At 50.1% G+C, this 19,343-nt stretch overlaps 1 protein-coding gene and 1 long non-coding RNA gene across 4 annotated transcripts; both read left to right on the top strand.

Annotated features, from left to right (window-relative positions):
- Window positions 1-5,519: 5,519 nt before the first annotated feature.
- LOC143823735 (uncharacterized) lies at window positions 5,520-9,137 on the top strand. Its single transcript, XR_013226569.1, has 3 exons — window positions 5,520-5,976; window positions 6,811-6,878; window positions 8,882-9,137. It is a non-coding gene; the product is annotated as an uncharacterized LOC143823735 (long non-coding RNA).
- Window positions 9,138-10,470: 1,333 nt separating this feature from the next.
- Window positions 10,471-12,669, top strand: ID2 (inhibitor of DNA binding 2). 3 transcript variants are annotated; one of them, XM_077310325.1, is made up of 3 exons: window positions 10,473-11,025; window positions 11,319-11,383; window positions 12,122-12,669. In XM_077310325.1, the coding sequence occupies exons 1-2, from the start codon at window positions 10,678-10,680 to the stop codon at window positions 11,373-11,375; spliced, it is 405 nt and encodes a 134-aa protein (XP_077166440.1). In that variant the 5' UTR covers window positions 10,473-10,677; the 3' UTR covers window positions 11,376-11,383; window positions 12,122-12,669. The 3 variants fall into 3 exon arrangements, with proteins under 3 accessions (XP_077166448.1, XP_077166440.1, XP_077166431.1); XM_077310316.1 differs by having other exon boundaries at window positions 10,474-11,025; window positions 12,033-12,669; XM_077310333.1 differs by lacking the exon at window positions 11,319-11,383 and having other exon boundaries at window positions 10,471-11,025.
- The last annotated feature ends 6,674 nt before the right edge of the window (window positions 12,670-19,343 follow it).

The raw sequence follows: 19,343 nt of genomic DNA on the forward strand, positions 1-19,343 counted from the left end.
AAATATGTTTCCCCAGTCAAAGACCTTTATTGGCTCCCTACTCACCTCCAGGACCAATTCAAAGAGCTGGTTATTACCTTTAAACCCCTCAATAGCATGGCATTGGGGGTACTTAACAAGGACATAAAAGATAAATAGCATTGCAAGGATTTATTAAACTAGTGCTCCACTTACAAGGCATTTGATCCTTACCCCACTGGCTCCAAAGGGCTATGCCAGGGACTGTGAGAGCTTTATATACAAGAAGCCACATGAGATAAAGGCTACAATCAGGAGGGGTGAGATCACCATCTCTCTGTGTTCCACCAGTAGAAAAGCTGGTGAGACTCAGCCCCATGGACACCACCCTTAACTTCTTTTTTATTTTAGTTGGCTTTTAGGCTGTCTCTCTCCAGAGAGGTCTTGGGGCAGCTTACAACAATTTCATTAAAACATGTCACAGAATATTAATATAAAATCCCGTATCTAAAAATTTGGCTGTTAAAATTGCAATTTAGATACTGCAACATTCACTCCACCCAAAAATCTTGCCTTGACGTGCCAGGCATACAATCGATGGAATTCTGACTCTAGCCCAGCTCAGATGGGCCGAGCTACCTGGACAAAATTCCAGATATGGGACTAGGCAGGGGGCCCAGACAGATGGTAGAAGTGTGGCCTCTGGTCTCAGCCAAATCCCTGGTGGAAGACTGATGTTCTGTAAGGCAGTGGTCCCCAACCCCCGGTCCTCCTCCTCCCTGACTGCTGCCGTGGGGGCTGCCCTGCCACTTTGTCGCCGGCTCACCTTTGGTGCTCTCCAGTGGTCGCCATGGCTGGGGCTCCCCCGCTGCTGGCAGTGGGCAGCAGGAAGTCTGGGGCGCCGGTGGGAAAGCAAGTGGTGCAGGGGCTCAGGCGGTGGCAACGTCCCTCAGCAAAAGACTAGCCCCCCCCCCCCCGGGCCGCTGTAATCACAATACAGGCCCATCATTGGGAGGCGAAGCTCCTCCGACGCGTCAGGCCGCTGGCCAGGGAGCCCCCGGCAGCCGCGCTGCCCGCGGCTGCCGGGGGCTCCCTGGCCTAGCGCCCACAGTATTATGATTACAGCGGGCTTGCTTACTAGTATGACCATATGTGGTCATGTTGACCCCCCCCCAAATGGCCAATGATGGGCCTGGAAGGGGAGGAGCCCCAGGTGGGCATGTATACAGCTACGCTTCCCAACCATATTCTGCATGATTGCGCCACTTCTGGGGTTTCTCAAAGCCTGAAGAATTTGGAGCTCTTCTTAGAGGAAGAGGACAAAAAAGCAATGAAGGACAAAACTGGCCAGACTGAACACACCAAAATAAGTACCATTGTCCCACAGGACTACGGAAATGAGCCAGCTCAACATAGTGTGTTACCTGAGGAAGGCAGGAGACTGAAGCCTCTTGTGCACAGAATTAGCCACTGGATGCTTGCTGAGTGTTCCTTCACTCCTGCCCAAGCTGGGCTGGCCTTTTGTTAGCCTGCAAAACTAGCAAGAGTATTAGCTGCATCGGAAATGTTCTCATCGTTTCCTTGGTATGGACAGATTCACATGCTGAAATATCTTACATGCAGCTGGACACAGGGCCATTTCCTACCTTTCACCTGTAGGAGTGTCCTCAAACTGCCCCATGCAATTGGACACCTGTCCCTGTACAAGCATGTATTCCTATGACTCTCTGTGGCTCCCTGTGTAGTGTTGATCCAGGGTAATGGGACTGTATCAATTACTGTAGGTTCAATAGCGTTTCCTGGGGTTTGCTGAACGCTGCCTGTTAAATTATAAAATCTTTTGTTCTCATAGTTAAAGATGTTATTACATATTTAAGTTACGAGGTTTATTGTATTACATTGTATTATGAAAGTTTCCAACGTAAACCACCCTGAGCCAAAAGGCAGGGCAGTATATAAATATAATAAAATAAATAAAAATTAATGTTAGACTCTTCCCCTCATGGGCAAAAAGCTTAAACCTAGAGAAATCCAACATGGCTGCACAGAGCCTTCCACCATGATGTCCACAAACAGTCAGGGGAAGTACTACACTACCCAGAACCCACATTCTCGTACCAGCCTCCCCCTCTGCTCAACTACATGACATCTGCTCCTACGTTCACACAACTGAGCACACGAAGAGGGGCAGACAAGGCTCTGGAGACAAAACCTGGTCTCCCTTTCTCTGTACTGACCTGAGGCACTCCCATGCCGTGTGTGAATACTGAGGCCAGCCGTCCACCCTTAGGTAGTGCACCTGTGCAGGGGAGAATCACGAAGATGCTCACTGTGACCTTGAACACTCAAGGGCACAGAGCGGATGTTCCACGGGAAGGCCCAAGGGACCGTACCGCCCTCCTGCACGTCCACCATGCGTTTCTCTTTCTAGCAGCCATATGCCTACCATAACCGCCCTCAGGGTTAAACACAGGTGTGCTCACAGTGAAGGGGGTTCTGTGCACTGCGTGACCTTCTGGGCAGGCTGCAAGAAAAACCAGACACAGATCTATGTCCAGAAGGGGGTCTGGGCTTGCCAGGGGCAGCATGACACCACCACTCCCAAACTTCAGTTTTGTTGTTTATCGAAAGAGGTTTGGGTAGGGCTCAGCTAGCACCTTCCGCAATACGAAGCATGCACAATGTCAGGGGGTGGAAGGAAAGTCTCCCAGAAACCCTGTCCCTGGAAACAAGAGTGCTTCTGGGACCCTGACCCCAGGGCCAGACAAACAACCGTAGGCTAGCCAGAGGTGAGGGGCAGGCTCTGGCTTTCTGCTCTGGGCCAGGAGTAGTCAACCTGTGGTCCTCCAGATGTCCATAGACTACAACTCCCATGACCCCCTGCCAGCGTTTGCTGCTCTAGGCCAGGGATCCTCAACCTGTGGTCCTCCAGATGTTCATGGACTACAATTCCCATGAGCCCCTGCCAGCATTTGCTGGCAGGGGCTCATGGGAATTGTAGTCCATGAACATCTGGATGATCACAGGTTGAGGATCCCTGCTCTAGGCAACACCCTGGGGGGTTGGGGTGCTCCTTTGCAGAACTGCCCTGTCCCCATCCAGCCGCCCCCTCCTCGCCACCCAACCGGCCGGAGCTGGGGCCTGGGCTGCCGTCGCCGCTTGCTGGGGGGAAGCCACGCCCGTGCGCATCCCCTCCCTCCCCACCCGGGGAACGGGAGGCGGCGGCAGGAAAGTTGACACATCGCAGGAGCGGCAGCACGCGACAGGCGTGTGGCGGGGCGAGTTCGCAACAGCGGCGCCTGGTGTTCCGCAAACGGGGAGGCGAGGCGGGCGTGGCAGCGAGCGAGGCTGCTGGGGTCGGAGGGGTCAGGCAGAAGGGAGCCACCTCGAGTGGCGTCCGGGCCGGCAGGGCTCCCCTCCGTCCGCCATCGGCCCTGAACATCTGGAGCTGGGGGTGGGAAGAGGGGAGGAAATGAGTCAGCAACATCTGAGCGTGCAAACGGGAGTAGGGGGTGGGGGTGGGGGTGCTCGCAGAGGGCCCCCAGTAAGATAAGCGAAGGGGGGGGGAGATCACTTTGGCAAGATCCGGGGGCGGGGAAGGGGGGGCTGATTGTGGGATACTCAGCAGAGCAGATCGATCGTTTCGATGGCAGAGTTGGAGAAGTTGGCTACGCCCTCTTGCCACTACCCCCCCTCCCCCTTCATCTTCTTCAAGGAAGAACGAGAGCACAATGTGTTTCTTGTTATGGGGGCCAGCTTTTTTTCTGTATGAGTTACATCGTAATATTAAGCTGCAAGTTTAGTTCTGGACAAACAATCTCTTGTTGGATCTCTGAGGGGGGGGGGAGCTAATGAATTCCCACAGATGATGTTGCCCAAACAGTGATCGACTTGTGACTTGATTTCCAGCATTACGGCGTGTGTATGGAAGGGGGGGGGGGGAGGTCAGTACAGAAAAGCGCTTTGAAGGGGAAAAGCTGCCTTCAGCAGGATTGTTTCTACAAGCTAATTGTGCCGAGCGCAGCTGCACGAGGCTGGATCAACAGTCAGAGAAGGCGGCGCAGACTTCCTGACGCCAGCCCTGCAGAGCTCCCACCAACCCTGGCAATTCCAGATTGTTTTGCAGACCTTATCTCTCCCGAGTTAATTTCTCCCTTTCTTTTCTCTCGCTCCTTCTTCGAGCCTTGTGACCGGAACAAAAGGAACAGGGAAATCCTTTGTGAAAGCACAAAACGCGGGTCGAGATCAGGGCTCTGGGCAGATTTCGCAACACTGTTTTACATGCGAGCCTCCCCCCACCCCCACCCACGTTTTTCTAAAACTTGTCTTTCTTGGAAAGATTGGTGGGGCGATACAAACTAGGAAAAAGGGGTCAACTGCAGATCATTCAGTACATGGGGAGGGGTACGTGGTTTTTTGTCCCACATACGCCAGAGAATCCAACCAAGAGGATCCTGGATCCTACCAAGGGGAGGAGAAATGATTTTAGCGTTGCTTCCTTGCAATTCCGTCTCTGTCAGGCAGAGATTTGGCTCTCTCAGATGACATTTTTATTTTTCATAAGGCGCCGGGGTGATCCCCGTCAAGGCACACTTAGCCGGGAGTAAGCACCCGTGGGCATTGTGGGACAAACTTCTGAGCGGGCATGCACAGGATGGCGTTGCTCGGCCTGCAATCCTACACACCCTTTCCCCGGAGGAAGCCCCATTAAGCGAAACGGGGGTCATTTCCGAGAAAACGACCCTGCGCTCAACCTGAACTCGCAGCAGTCAGCCCTTAGCGCAACCCCCCCCCCTGCAGTCCAATTTCTGGGGGGGGGGGAAGAAACACCAAGCCCAGAGGGCGGCCCCAGCACAGCCCTGGCGCTGGACCCGCAGGACTCTCTGGAACTGGCTTTACAACGTGGGGGGGGAGGGGGCGGCAATAATTCTTCCAGAGTCCGGCGGGACTCTTCAAACGGGTGTCCCCCCTCCCTCCCCCCCACGTGCCGCCCACGACGCAGACCCCGAGGCAGCTCCGAGGCCAGCGATGCCTCCTCCTCCCCCCGCTTCGCCCGCGAGGGCCCCCGCGGAGGTGGGTGTGCGGAGCCAAAGGCAGCGGCGGAGGCAGCCAAGCGAGGGACGGGCCGGGGCTGGGGCTGGGGCCGGCCAGAAGGCGGGTTACCCCCCGCCGCCACCGCGCCAAGCGCTCCTTGCAACAGCGCGGCTGCAGGACTCCCGGCCCGGCCCCCCATTGCAAGGGCCGGCGAGCCCCACTGCAGGTGCTGCGGCCGGGCGGCCGCGCAAGACGAGCCGCCGCCGCTGCCGCCAAGCTGGGCCGAGCCCCGCGGCAGCCTCCCCCAGCCCAGGGCCGAGCCCCGGTCGCCATGGCAGCCGCCTGAGAGGCGCCGCCGGCCTGGCCCGGGCGGAGGGAGGCCGCGCGGGGAGTGACGTCACGGGGATGGCGCCGCGCAGTCGGGCCCGGCCTCCGCGAGGGAGGCGGGGAGGGAGGGGGAGGAGGGAGCCGAAGCCGCCTCGCCCGGCCAGGTGCGGGGCAGGGCAGGGCAGGGCAAGGGGCGGGCTCTGCAAACCCCGCCAGAGCGGGCCTGGTCTCCTTTGGGCGCCCGAGGGACCACACTGCGGGCCTGGGTCAGGTCCGGGCGTCAGCGGGGTTGGACGACGGAGCAGATGCGCGCTGCCCAGAGCCCCTCCTTCTCTCTCTCTCCCTCCCGAGGCGGAGGACGGGGCTGGGTTCGCCTCCGTGGGTTGGGGGAGGGGGCATGCTTGCAGCTCTTGCAGGGGAAGAAGCCCGAGGCGCCCGAGGGGTCAGAGGCAGGCTCCCGAGCCCTTATGCAGAGGGGGGTTGTCAGCTGCACAAGGGTGCGGGGGAGACGCCTCCCCTTGCCGAGGGTTGTAGACCTTGGACACCCTTGCCGGTCTCCTGTGCGGCGTGCAGGAGCAGGCTGGAGACAGCCCTAAAAACCTGGACCCACCTTGGTGACTGCAAGGAGGGAAGAGGCGTTGCTTGCAGGGGGATAAGGTAAAATGTCTTTTCCGACAGATCTTCAGCAGCAGCCTTTTTGTAAGCCTCTGGTATTCAGGCAGGACGCAAAATCGGGTCATTGCACCCTTCCTGCCTCCCGCAACCAGTCTTGAGCTTTTTGTTCATTGCTACTGTAGCCCTGAGAAGTGGGGGGGGGGGGGAGAAGCTCACATTGCGTTCATTGCAGCTTTTAAGACTGTATAAAAATCAGCCACCTTCTCCAGCCCAATGTACTACGCACCAGGTTCCTGAAGAAATGTCCATATTAGTACTTGATCGTGGATAAAAAAAGGTTTCCGAAACTATATAATCTTAATTCAGATTAAGTCAGAGAAATCTTGTAATACCACCCTATATACAGCTTTTAAAAAATCCAAAATAAAGTCAACAGAAACAAAAGTTAAAACCACTCACCGTGTCTGAAGAATTGGATGTTAAAGTCAGGCCACTGAGGCACCACGGGAATTTGACAAATAATTCACTTTTAAGAGATTTTGAAAATACTCTAAAAGAAAAACAAAACCCTGATCTGAACAGGCTAGGCGAACACAATCACAGCAGATCTTGGAAACGAAACCAGCCCTGTTCAGTATTTGGATGGGGGGGGTCACCGAGTCTCTTACCTTGAAAACCCTCTGGGGTCACCATAACTTGGCTATGACTTGATGGCAGAGAGAAAAGTAAAGGCAAGGAAGAAGAAAGCTGTTGTTTCTGGCAAATCTTTGGCAACACTGGGGATTTGATTCACAAATCCTTTTGCTAATGATTGTCTTCACACACACCTTTCCCCCCTTTTATCAGACTGTCTTAAGTTGTTTTTTTGTGATACAGCAGAAGAAGAGCCCTGATCAGACCAATGATAGAGAGGCTGAGCAGATGCCCCAGAAGGCCAACAGCAGGTATGCATGCTGCAAAGATTTCACTCATGGTTGCTCCATAGCAACTGGTAATCAGAGGTATACTGCCTGCCAAAAGGAAGATCCCAGTCAACCATCATGGACGCATCCTCCATGAATCTCACTAATCCCCCTATAAAGTCATTTAAGCGTCACTTTCTTGCACTTGCCCTCAATCTCCTGACTGTGCCTGTAGTTGAATGTATCTAGTTTATAGCAAAATTATTTATGTGATCAGTCACCCCAGCTAATACAAATAAGGATTATGGGAGGAACAAAGTAAATCTTACCTGGATAACGACAAGGCTGTGTGAATTTGACCTGAAATGTTGCAAACCCTAACCCACAAAGTATTAAAACGTGGGAAAGATGCTTCCTGGAAATCCATCTTCTCAACTAAACAATTATATTACTATTATTATTACCAGAGAGATACAGTTCTGTCAAAATTAAGCACTTTGGAGTCCCACAATTTCAGTAGGACAATGGGGTGCATAATCTTTCCTATTGAAAACTGCTTACTTTTGTACCCAAGATTATTAGCCAGTGTTCTCTGAAAGTAATATATTTTCTTTAATATATATATATATATATATATATATATATATATGATCCAGCCAATGCTAACCCTTTCAAGTTCATTGATTTCAGGAGGAGATAATTAAACACCTAAATTTCTCTTTGAAATAAATATGAGCCCCAAACATTAGTTGGATCCTGCACAGTGTATCTGTTTAAAGGTGTTGGGAACTCAGGGTTTAACAGTGCCATCGGCCTTCCTTTAGGACCACATCCTTAATATTTCAAAGTAGCTGCAATATATTCTGCCGGCTTGCGCACTGCCCATGAATGTCTGACAAATTATTTTTCTAGACACATAAAAACAAATTGCAGCAATAAAATATGCTGTATTTACTGTGGTCTAATCTAGTTGTGAATGTTTAAAAAAACAGATTGAATTAGTCAGAAAACAAAATTATCTAAAGACCCTCCCACAAACACCAGCTGATGAATTTATATTAATGATGATGAGAGAATAAGGAGTAGAATAGTTGTGGGTTGCTCTTTGTGTATTATTAATCTTAAAGAGTTATTTTAGGCATGCTTACTTAGGATTAAGCTACACTGAGACTTAACTGCTAGGCAGACATGCAAAGGGCCCCTCTATAGAGCACTTTGTAGAAATTATTAATATTTATAAAAGTACTGACTGGCTTAAGAACATAAGAGAAGCCATATTGGATCAGGCCAATGGCCTATCCAATCCAGCATTCAGCATCACCCAGTGTACAAAACCCGGGGTCATCTGGAGGGCCACTAGCAGGTCCAGAACTCAAGAAGAGAGCAAGCCTAAACAGAATCCTACTCAGGTCTCTTCAGTGGGGCTAACTCCTGGGAAAGCATTCGGATTGCACTGGAAGTAGCATCATCTTATATTGGGGTCGTAAATCAATCTACAAACACTGTATGTGTCAAGTAGAATGAAGCAGCATGGAGAGAGAAGGGCAGGAAAGAGGGAAACTGGGAGGTGGCACAGCTGCCACCTCCCCTATACCTTCTGCAGGAAAAGCATGTGACCAGAACACTCCTCCATCCCAAATTGATGTCCACCTGTGTGGTGATCCCCATTCAAACAGTATCTCTTGGGCAGGGGGGAAAGAACACGTCCACCACTCCAAGCTCTTCAAAGGAAGGGCAAGATCAAAATGAAATAGGAAGAATAGAGGTGTACTGCTAAAGTCCGAACTTCACACTAAGGAAGATCATCATCTTTATTCCAACTCATTCATTTTAGGGGGGTGGCTCACCTGCTCTTTTCCATCTGCAAAGGTGGCCGCCCCTGTGGATGAACTGGGACAGGTATGAGCAATTTGTGCTTGTATGTGGGTGAGACACGGGAGTTGAATTGGACTCTTACCAGTCCACACTTTGGCTTCAGGCCAAAGGCTCCGTAAATTGCTGTTTGAAGGGCTAAACTTGGATTCTGTTTTTATTTTTTTTTTTAGAAACAGCACCAAGTCTGAGGAGGCCATCAACCTCAAGTCTGCTGGGGTTGATGGGGCAGCTATAAATTATTGCTGATTATATGATAAACTCCTGAACAAAAATTATAACATGCCCTTCCAAAGAGGGCAAAAGGATGAAAACGGATGGCTTTGTTGGAATTCCTATGTATGGAATCAGTTCTCCACCAAGAGAGAACTGCACAGGCATTGCTCCATTGTAATAGATTCCAGTCATGATTAAACGTACAGATCCTAATGTGACTTGTTCTTTTCATTGTCAGAATATTTTAAGGCAATGGTGGTGCTATTTAAACCCCCCACACACACACACACACACAACTATAATTTCATGTTTGAAATCGACCCGGCAACACCGGTTCCAGGAATTACCTTCAGGAAAGCTACTAACCCCCCCCCCCCTACACTTGCAAACATTTGTACTTGTCCCTAGGATTCACTTGTGTCCCACATAGCAAGGAAGGGATGCGACTCAGGAGGTCCTGGGCAGGGTATACAGACCCGGGTCCTGGAAATGCAGGTTTGCTTCCCGGTTATTGTTAGATGAGCTATTGAGCGCCTTCTATGCACTTGCTCTGGTAACGGGCTCTGCTGCTGGCAGAGGGGACCTTTCCATTGGGTCTTGCATGTCTGACAGATGTTTCCCCTCCGGTAGAGCCTCCCCCTACAGCATGGACGGTTGTCCCTTGGCAGCAATGGCATTAAAAAAAAAAAACCCCACACCACCACCATAAACAGGGCACAATGCTTTTGACCAAGTTTCGAAAGAACACCGTCTAACAGCGACTCGCGCACTTATTAAAAGCTCTCTTGCGCGTTCCTGTCCTAAATCTTGTCCTGCCTGCAGTCCCCACGTTGCAGGCATCCAAGAGTCTTCGGGCCACCAGAACTTGCAGCACCCCAAAGCGCCAGCGAGCGGGAAGCGGAGTCGCTCCTGCAGTTCTGATCGTGCCCCGATCCCCGTCGCCAAACACGCGTCTTTCGGAGCCATGCGTGCGCCTGTGCTCCCAGCCCTCCTCATGCACCGAGTCAACATTGAGCGGCGCCTTAAAAAGCGATCCACGGAGGGGCAAGTTCCGCTTGGAAGGGAGCCAGCACGCCCGCCTCAGTGCTGTCTGCAGAAGCGAGAGGCTGGAGCGGAGGGAGTGCGCGTGCACACCAAAGCGCACCCCCTGAATACAACTTGGTCGGTGCTAAAGGGAGGGGCCCCTGGACGCTTAATTTGCAAAATCTACATATGCCCCCCCGCCCCCCCGCGAGGAGGAAGCGGGAAGGGGGCGATCTCTGCTCTGCGCCCGCGAGCCCCTTCCGCAAAAGCGCCTCAGGTCGGCTCCGGCCCCGCACTCGGCGCGCCGTCTGTCCTCCCGACAGCTGGGCTCGGCGGCCACGCCCCCTGGCGGCGATTGGCCGAGAACGCGGAAGAGCCGCGCCTTCGCCCCGGCTCCCTTCGTACCAGTGAGAAGTGGCAGCGCGCCTGACGGACGCGCGCGGCGCCGCCAATCGCAGCCGGCCCAGGCTGGCTCGCTCAGCTGCGGGACGCGCCGTATAAAAGGCGGAGCGGGCGGCCGCCGCTTCATTCCGACCGAGCTCGGGCAGCTGCTGCGAGGGAGCGATCAGCGTCGGTGACGACACGCGAAGGCGGTGCAGCCCCAGCAGCAGCAGCAGCAGCGATAGCGGTAGCAGCAGCAGTGTCGGCGGCGGCGACGACTCTCCCACGGCGCGCGCGCGTGTCTTTGCGAGCAGCCCGGGGCGCTTCCCCTCCCGCCCTGTCGTCCAGCATGAAAGCCTTCAGCCCGGTGCGGTCCGCCCGCAAGAGCAGCCTGTCGGAGCACAGCCTGGGCATCTCGCGGAGCAAGACCCCGGTGGACGACCCGCTGAGCCTGCTGTACAACATGAACGACTGCTACTCCAAGCTCAAGGAGCTGGTGCCCAGCATCCCGCAGAACAAGAAAGTGAGCAAAATGGAAATCCTGCAGCACGTCATCGACTACATCCTGGACCTCCAGATCGCCCTCGACACGCACCCCACCATCGTCAGCCTCCACCACCAGCGGCCCGCGCCCAACCCGGCCTCGCGGACCCCGCTGACCCCCCTCAACACCGACATCAGCATCCTGTCCTTACAGGTAAGCCTCGCCGCGCTCCGCTCCGCTCCTTGCCGGCCGCCGGCGCCTATAAATACTCGCGCAATCCGATGGGATTAATGGCAGTGCGGGGGCTTTCCGCCCGGGCCCGGGCTGCACTCGGGGGAGGGGGGCGGCCCGGCTCGGCCACCCGCCGGCGGCAAGAGGCAAGTGGCTCCCGGCCGCGTCGGGGGACTGGGGCGGCTGGGCCTCCTCCTGCGTGCTTGTTTCGAAGTGCGGAGATGCTTAACCCCCTTCCTTCTGTCTCTCTCTCTCTCTCCCCGCCTCCCTTGCAGGCCGCCGAATTCCCCTCAGAGTTAATGTCAAATGACAGCAAAGCACTTTGTGGCTAAACGAGTCGGTAAGTGCTCAGGTCCTGGCTTCTGAGGGCAGAGCTGCACGGCCGCCTTTACGCGCTCGCTTTTTGGGGGGGGGGGTGCGCCTCTCGTAGAATGCGCCCAGAAAGGTCTTTTAAGAGTGTAGCGAATATGTAAACTGAAAAGTTGTTTTAAAAAATGATGTTGCGATTAAATGACAAAAAAAGTCACCAGTGTAGCAGAGTGGGCAAGCATGATCTGTCTGTCGGAGGGGCCTCTTAAAGCTACCCAGGGACAGTGAAAGCGGCGGGAGGCTACGGTGATTCCTGGGATCACTTAAAGAATTTGTAATCGAGCAACTGGGCCAAGCGGCCGTCTGGTGCCGCTTAAGCACTGCAGACGCTGATCCAAATGCAGATTATATAGGCAGTTGGGGTTTCTTCCAGGCACGCCCCCTAGACATTTGTGTGTGTGTGTGTGTGTGTGTGTGTGTGTGTGTGAGAGAGAGAGAGAGAGAGAGAGAGAGCAAGCGAGACTTTGCGCGCGCATGCTGCATCTGGACACCAGGGTTTGCCCAATCTTTGAGTGTTTGGTTAAAAGTTAGAACTGTGGCTTCCTCCCTGGCGCCAGTCTGTCCGGATCTCTGCCCTGTTAGCATTCTTCTAAAACACGCCTCTTTTCAATCTTTTGCAGGTGTTTGCTGAGTGTCTGTTTTTTTTTTCTTTGCACAAGAAGAGACTTTTTTTGGCAAGATGCTGAACCTGATTTTTTTTTCTTTTCAGTATCTGGAGGGGGAAATCCATCCCTAATGAAATGGACGTTTTAAGGAAACTGTGGACACCATCTTCCCTATTCTACAACACGGACTTATTCTTAATTATTTATGTTGAAGAAACTTTTAAATGCCCTTTCCCCAGTTGGAAGGCTTCGTTTATATACTATTCCCACGGCGGGGAGCGAAATGAAATGTTTTTTTAAAAAAAAACTCAAAGGAATGGCCCATTTTAAAGCAGACTTTGCCTTTTTTCCTCCAAAAGGTGGAGCGTGAGTACTAGAAGGATTTAGTGTTCAGTTTTTCAGTGAAGTCTTTGTCAAAAATTATCCTTTTTTGACACAAACCTAGGACTGAATGCTGTGTATATATTTATATATAAATATGGGAATGAAACTTTGAACTCTTTAATTGGAGTTTTCTTGTATAGTAGCAGAAATGCGTATTTCTGCGAGAAGGGTAATGATGTACGTAATCATGCTAAACTTTTTATAAAAGTTTAGTTGTAAACTTAACCTTTTTATACAAAATCAAAATAAATCACGTGTGTTTATTGAATGCTTGCATTATTTGTTGGGGGAGGCATCTGATCCTAAGAATACATATGATTAGCTTGTGTGTTCTAAAATTTGAGGCTCACAAAATTTCACAAACTATAGATCCAATTCATAAGCTTGAAGAAGAAGAGTTGGTCCTTATATGCCGCTTTTCTCTACACCCGAAGGAGTCTCAAAGCGGCTTACAGTCTCCTTCCCTTTCCTCTCCCCACAACAGACACCCTGTGAGGTGGGTGAGGCTAAGAGAGCCCTGATATCTAAAAGGATGATGTTAATACTTGGAAAATCACATTTGGCTGGGGAAGGTAAAATTCCTTTGGGCTTTACCCCTTTGTCGGTTGACATCTGCTCAGAGCAACAGCTCCAACTTCCCGTAAACTTGTGGACAAATTATGCATACTGAGTCTTGCAGATGGCTGCTGATTTTTCCCACCACTCAGTTCTGGCAAAATCTTACTGCAAAAGTTGATGAAGCAGCGTCACAGAATTCCAGCTTTATGTGAAGCCATGTAGTATCTCGAGGAAAAGGGGATTTGTTAATCACTCACAGTAAATTTCCTATATGACTAAGCTGTTCAGAAATGAAAGTCACACTCCTGGTATTGATTAAACTCTGGCTGCTACATGCATCACTCTTTCCTCCCCCCCCACACACACACGAGTGCAAAACTGCATTTATAAGAAGTGACTTCCAGTTGTAATCCTACACAGCCAGGCTGTCTACATCCGACTGAACTCTTGGCATTGAGACGGCATAACTACAGCAGCTCATATATTCCATCACTAGATTATTCTCTCCACCGCCACTTTTACTGCCGTTTTCTTACTGGTACTGCCAATCCTGCTGCAAATTATACTAGGGTGTATTGTGCTGCCCCGTAGCTCTCAGCACCCAGCAGTCTACAGCATGCTTGGATTGGAAAACTTGTAGAGAGGTTTCAGGAAGAAGGAGTCCTCCTGAGGAATGCGTTACTTGGCACCTGGAAGTGAGGCTGGGATCCCTTTGCTCTGAGGACTCTTATGGTGAAACGCAGAAGCTTCACCTGAGGCCTGTAACACTTTCACCAAAGAGAACAGGTGTGTAGGTGGCGCCACACAGTCTGCTGCAGCTGCCATTCCTCGCCCTTGACATCAAATCCATGTGCAGACACTGGTGGGGGGGGGTGGGAAGGGGGAGAGGAGAGCGTTCTGATCTGTTAATAGAGAAGCTGCCCCAACCCATGAGCAACACAGCCGCCTCAAAAGAGAAGCAACCAAAGCAGAGGAGAAGATAACTACTACCCACTCATGCTTTGGCACTTAGTTCTCTCAAATCAAACCGGATCCCGAGGCTTAGGTAAACACACAGGAAACTCTTTCTCAAACATCACATCCTTTCAAGTTTAGTCATATCACTTTTTGATATGTGCAGTGTTCCAATACAGAAATCGCTGGATGGCCCACTTCCCTTTTAAGACACTTTGTGCAACTTCATTTCGTATCCAAACACAGGAGCATTAACACAAGCTTAACTCTTGCCAGCATTTGGCTCCTCATTAGAATCCAAAGGGGGATGGGGCCACTGGAAAACTTGATTGTTTACTCACAAAGCAGCCTGCGTGGTGGTTGAACCTGGGGAATCAGCCCTGCATGACTCAATGGCAAGGCAAACTAGGTTTTCAGCACCTGAGATAAATGGTGTGAGTTCTCCAGCTTCCCACAGTCTATCAACAGTATTATCCCTGATGGCAGAGAAGACAGAAACACCACAAGCCCTTCCTCCAATTTCTCTTATTTCAATTTGACATTTCTGCCCTTTGAATTTAAAAGGGTGCAAAAAAAAAAAAAAAAGGATGCAAAGTCAGATCCTAATAACTCCAAAATGTCAAAATATCCTGGAAGGCATATCCTCAACTCTATAGCTTCGACTTCAGCTGGAAAATTCCAGTCGTACCTATTTACACAGCCCCCAAGCAAAACCACCAGAAACAAAAATGAACTTTTCATTTACAGATTAATACACCCAGCTCCTGCAGCCAGCAGCTTTAAAGCAAACATTTAAAGAGCTCTTAAAAATTTTTATTGTGTTTTAACTATCACACATTTGCTCTCGTAAATTAGCTGGTAACATTTCAGACTTAAGACATTTCCAAATCAGGGCTTTGGGAGCACTGGCTAATATGGCAACAATTCATACTCCAGAATCAACAGGACGATTGTCATGGTCACTAATGTAGATTAAATGAATAACAGTGTGGTGTAAAAGCATTTTGGAAGACAGGGACCAGTCTCACCTTTCCCCTAGCAGCTCTCCCCTGAACAAAACAGGCATCTGAAATTAGATACGGCTTGACAAAAATGATTGGGAGAACCTGTTTAGTTCAATTTTCTCACTGATCTGAGAGCACTCAGCCCAAGTCTTCCACTCCGATGGGGCCTACTCTTCTACAAGGTCAATGTTGCTGATTCAGAACAGAATGGAGAGACCAGTACGAGCTGGAGCTGAGGAAGCTAGATATCAGGAAAAAGATTTTCACAGTCAGAGTAGTTCAGCAGTGGAATAGGCTGCCTAAAGAGGTGGTGAGCTCCCCCTCACTGGCAGTCTTCAAGCAAAGGTTGGATACACACTTTTCCTGGATGCTTTAGGATGCTTAAGGCTGATCCTGCATTGAGCAGGGGGTGGGACTAGATGGCCTGTATGGCCCCTTCCAACTCTATGAGTCTATGATTCTAAGCTACGTTCAGAGATGCAGCGCCAGCTGAAGTTAGCTGCTATCAACTGTTGTCCTCACGGAATCAAATCCACACAATATACAGTAGTCCCTAACCGCATTCATCCATATGTGTGACAAGTCCATGTTACAATTGCACCAAAAAATTAAGGGAACTATCCAGTCACAAAGATAGAGAATGTTGGTCTGAAGCAGCAGAACAAAGTTTGCGTCCAGGGGCACCTTTAAGACCAACTGAGTTTTATTCAGGTATAGGCGTTTGTGTGCATGCAAGACTCTTGGCCTTAAAGGTGCCCCTGGATGCAAACTTTGTTCTTATCCAATCACAAGTTTGCTGTTAATAACATTCCAGAAACTTCGCACAGCAGGTACACCCAGGCCATTAGAAGGATCTCTTAAATCTACCCTTGGTCAGGTAAATGAGCCTCCAGCTCTAACATGCAATTGTGAGGAAACGCACCTAATATTTTAGTGAACTACTGAATGCCCCGATTTTTTAGTTGCATTCCATTCATACCAAGCACTTTTGATCCACTCTTGCAGTCTGTGGTAACTGGGTGCCACCTTCTGGCCCAGGTAGAGAATACACTCTCAATATTTAAAAAGTCCTGTTCTTTTTAAAAGTTCATTACTAAAAGTTATAAAAGGAACTGGGTGAATTCTTCAGATTCAGTGCATGCAAAAAATAGAATCAAAAAGGTAAGCAACAGATACAGGGATCCCAAATTATACAGCAGAATCTGGTTGCCCAAAGTCAAAAGGCAAGAAAAAGGAGTGGAGAATCTCTCTACAGCTGTGAGTTCTCAAAGAAGTATTGCTTATATTCTCAGTCCTATTGCCTTCTACAAGACCCCCTGGAATAACGGCCACTCGTTCAGAGGGAAATACTTAATTCAAGCTTAACTATTTCATAAGAACCACATCCTTTATGGTTTCATGCAATGCGGCAACATCCGATTTCCACCAGCAAATGGCCACATACCTCCGAACAAGTTGTAGTGGCAGTCATTCCCCACTGCATGGGCTGGTCCGTAGTTTTGGGCTTGTGTGCCACCAATTTGCAGATGACACCCATCTCTATCTCCTGATGGACGATCAGCCAGAAGCCCCTCTGACAGCATCCGTCCAGTCTCTGGAGACAGGGACAGAATGGCTCAAAGCTAACTCAAAGACGGAGGTCCTCTGGATGAGAAGGAAGGGGCCAGAGCAAGAGGAGCGCCCTCCCAGGTTGGGTGGGGAAGCTGCACAGTCAACCAGGAACCTAGGAGTGAACTTTGACACTTTTTTAGCCATGGGGACTCAAGTCATAAAGGTAGCACAGCTGGCATTCTGCTACCTACGCCAAAGCTCCTACTGCCCTACCTGGCCCTGGAACACCTAGCCCTTGTGATCCACGTAACGGTCACCTACAGACTTTATTGTTGTAACTCGCTTTACATGGGCCTACCCTTGACCCTGCTCTGAACATTACAGCTGGTCCAAAATGCAGCTGCTCGGGTTCTCCCATACTGTGGAAAGCCCATGTATGACCTCTGCTGCAGCAGCTGCATTGCACCCAGTCCAGTTCTCAGTTCTGGTCTTAACCTTTAAGGCCTTGTGTGATCTGAATATGTTGCCCAGAGAGCACTCCGTTCTAGCAACGCCAGCCAGCTAAGGATCCCTGGCTCTAAAGAAATACGTCTGGCCTCAACCACAGCCAAAGACTTCTCAGCCCTGGCTGGTGGAATGAGCTCTTCAGGGAGATCAGGACCCTATCAGAACTTTCTAAGTTCCACAGGGCCTGCAAGATGAAGCTTTTCCATCCGGTTTATGGTTGAGGTCAGTTGAAATCCCATCTACAACAATACATCGGGGCCTGCCCATCCCCCCACCTCCAATACTTACCTTTTAGCAACACTGATGCTGTTAAAATCACCATCTATGTAGCTATGGGTTTTACTACTAGGGCTGACAGCTGTTGATTTACCGTTTTAATGTTTGTGAATGTTGTTTTACGGTCTTATTAATATTGCAGATTTTACTGTTTTACCGCTGATGTATACTAAATTGTTGTTTTCCGGCCCAAGATGGCAAGTCCGAGGGGGTGGTACATAAATCAACAAAATACATACATACAAATTGTTGTTTAGAGGTATGTCGCTGCTGAACCTGCAGATTCCAATGAACTATCATGGTTGTTTTAAGCCCTTTGAGAGCCCTAGGTAAGTCAGCATACTCTATGATGGCAGAAAGATGGCCATCTTTAGGTAAAATAAAACTTTGAGTCCAGTAGTACCTTTAAGACCAATGCAGTTTAATTCTGTTCTGAAAGGTTCCACTGGAGTCAAACTTTGTTTTGTTGCTTCAGACCTACTTGAATCCAACAAGAGATAAGCTACAAATCAACAGGATAATGAATTCCAGGCATTGTGTGCATGTGTTGCATGAAACAGGACTTGGTTCTGAACCCACTGATGGTCAAGTTCAATCAACTTTCTGGTATGAAAGAATCCAAACTTCCCTTTTTGCCCAGGTTCCATTAGAGTTTTCTGCCAACTCATTTCGCTTTTGCTGGTAGAGTTCACGTGCTGTTTATTTTACTTTCAGTGAGTCCCCTAAAGCAGTGGTCCTCAACCTTCTTATCACCGGGGACCGGTCAACGCTTTATAATTTCACTGAGGCCCCGGGGGGGGGGGGGGCTAGTCTTTTGCCAAGGGATGTTGTCGCTGCCTGAGCCCCTGCTCCACTTGCTTTCCCTCCGGTGCCCCTGATTTCCCAATGCCTGCTGTGGGGCGCTGCCAGCAGAAGCTGCGCAGTGCCACACCAAGGAGGAGCCCCAGCCATGGCGGCCCCTGGACAGCACCAAAGGTGAGCTGGTAGCAGAGTGGCAGGGCAGCGACCAAAGCAGCACCCGTGGAGGAGGACGAGGAGGAGCCGCGGCCCGGTACTGACTGATTCACGGACCGGGACCGGTCCCCGGACCAGGGGTTGGGGACCACTGCCCTAAAGCATGTTGTCTGTATTTCTTTTGTTTTAAATGACATTTTAATCATTTATTGCTGCTTGGCACATGTAGTGGTTTCATGGCTCTAAATACTTTCCCTGTTGCTGGTTTTTGATTTCGATACTGACTAAGAGTGTTGCAGCATCTTAAAAGGCCAATGAATGCTACAGCATAAAGCTTTGGTGGACCAGAGTCCACTTGGCTGGTCTTTATGCATCCAGGTGGGCCCTGGCTCAAGGAAACGTCTGCCACACACAAAAATGTGTTAGCAGTTAAGGTGCCACAAAACTTTATTTCACTGCAGTGGGCTCCTTCCTGCAATTTATTTTAATAGCTACTCCTGTGTTAAGCTTTTAACTGTATCGAAAACTGCCTTGGAAGCTGTGTAACTGGATGCAAAGTACACGTTTAAAAAATACTGGGCAGGGGGATAAGTTTCTCTTTAACTACCACAATCGTGGCATTTATTTATATTTTTATAAACCTTTGGTTTGTTCCTCCATCAACAAAATTTCTAAACTAGATGCCTCCGATACTTGAAAATATTTTTAATCTTAACCTTCCTTGAGCTGGACTCTGAGAGGGGGCAGAGGAATCTCTTAAACAAAAAGAGTCTCTTTTTGCGGGGAAAGTTCATCAAACCCATGAGCAGTTCTACAGTCTCTTTTCCAATGTGCAATCCTTTTTGACACTGAACATGGTTGCATTGTGATAATGCCACACTGTCATAATTGGATTGGTTATTGTTGGCGGGGTCATTCATTTCCCCAATAATCCCTAACATTAAGCTTGCTCTTTTTATTGCTGCCCCACATCAAAGCTGACATTCAGTGAACTGACCATTGTGAGCCCCCATGTTCTCCTTATAACCCTCAATGCTTATGTGAAATTAGGAATTTTCTTCTCTCCCAACATGCTCCTTACATCACACCTCATTTGCTGTTTCGTTGCCCAGTCGCCCATCCTGGAAAAATCTCCGAA

This window comes from Paroedura picta, chromosome 1, assembly GCF_049243985.1.
Source record: "Paroedura picta isolate Pp20150507F chromosome 1, Ppicta_v3.0, whole genome shotgun sequence".
Taxonomy (NCBI): Eukaryota; Metazoa; Chordata; class Lepidosauria; order Squamata; family Gekkonidae; genus Paroedura; species Paroedura picta.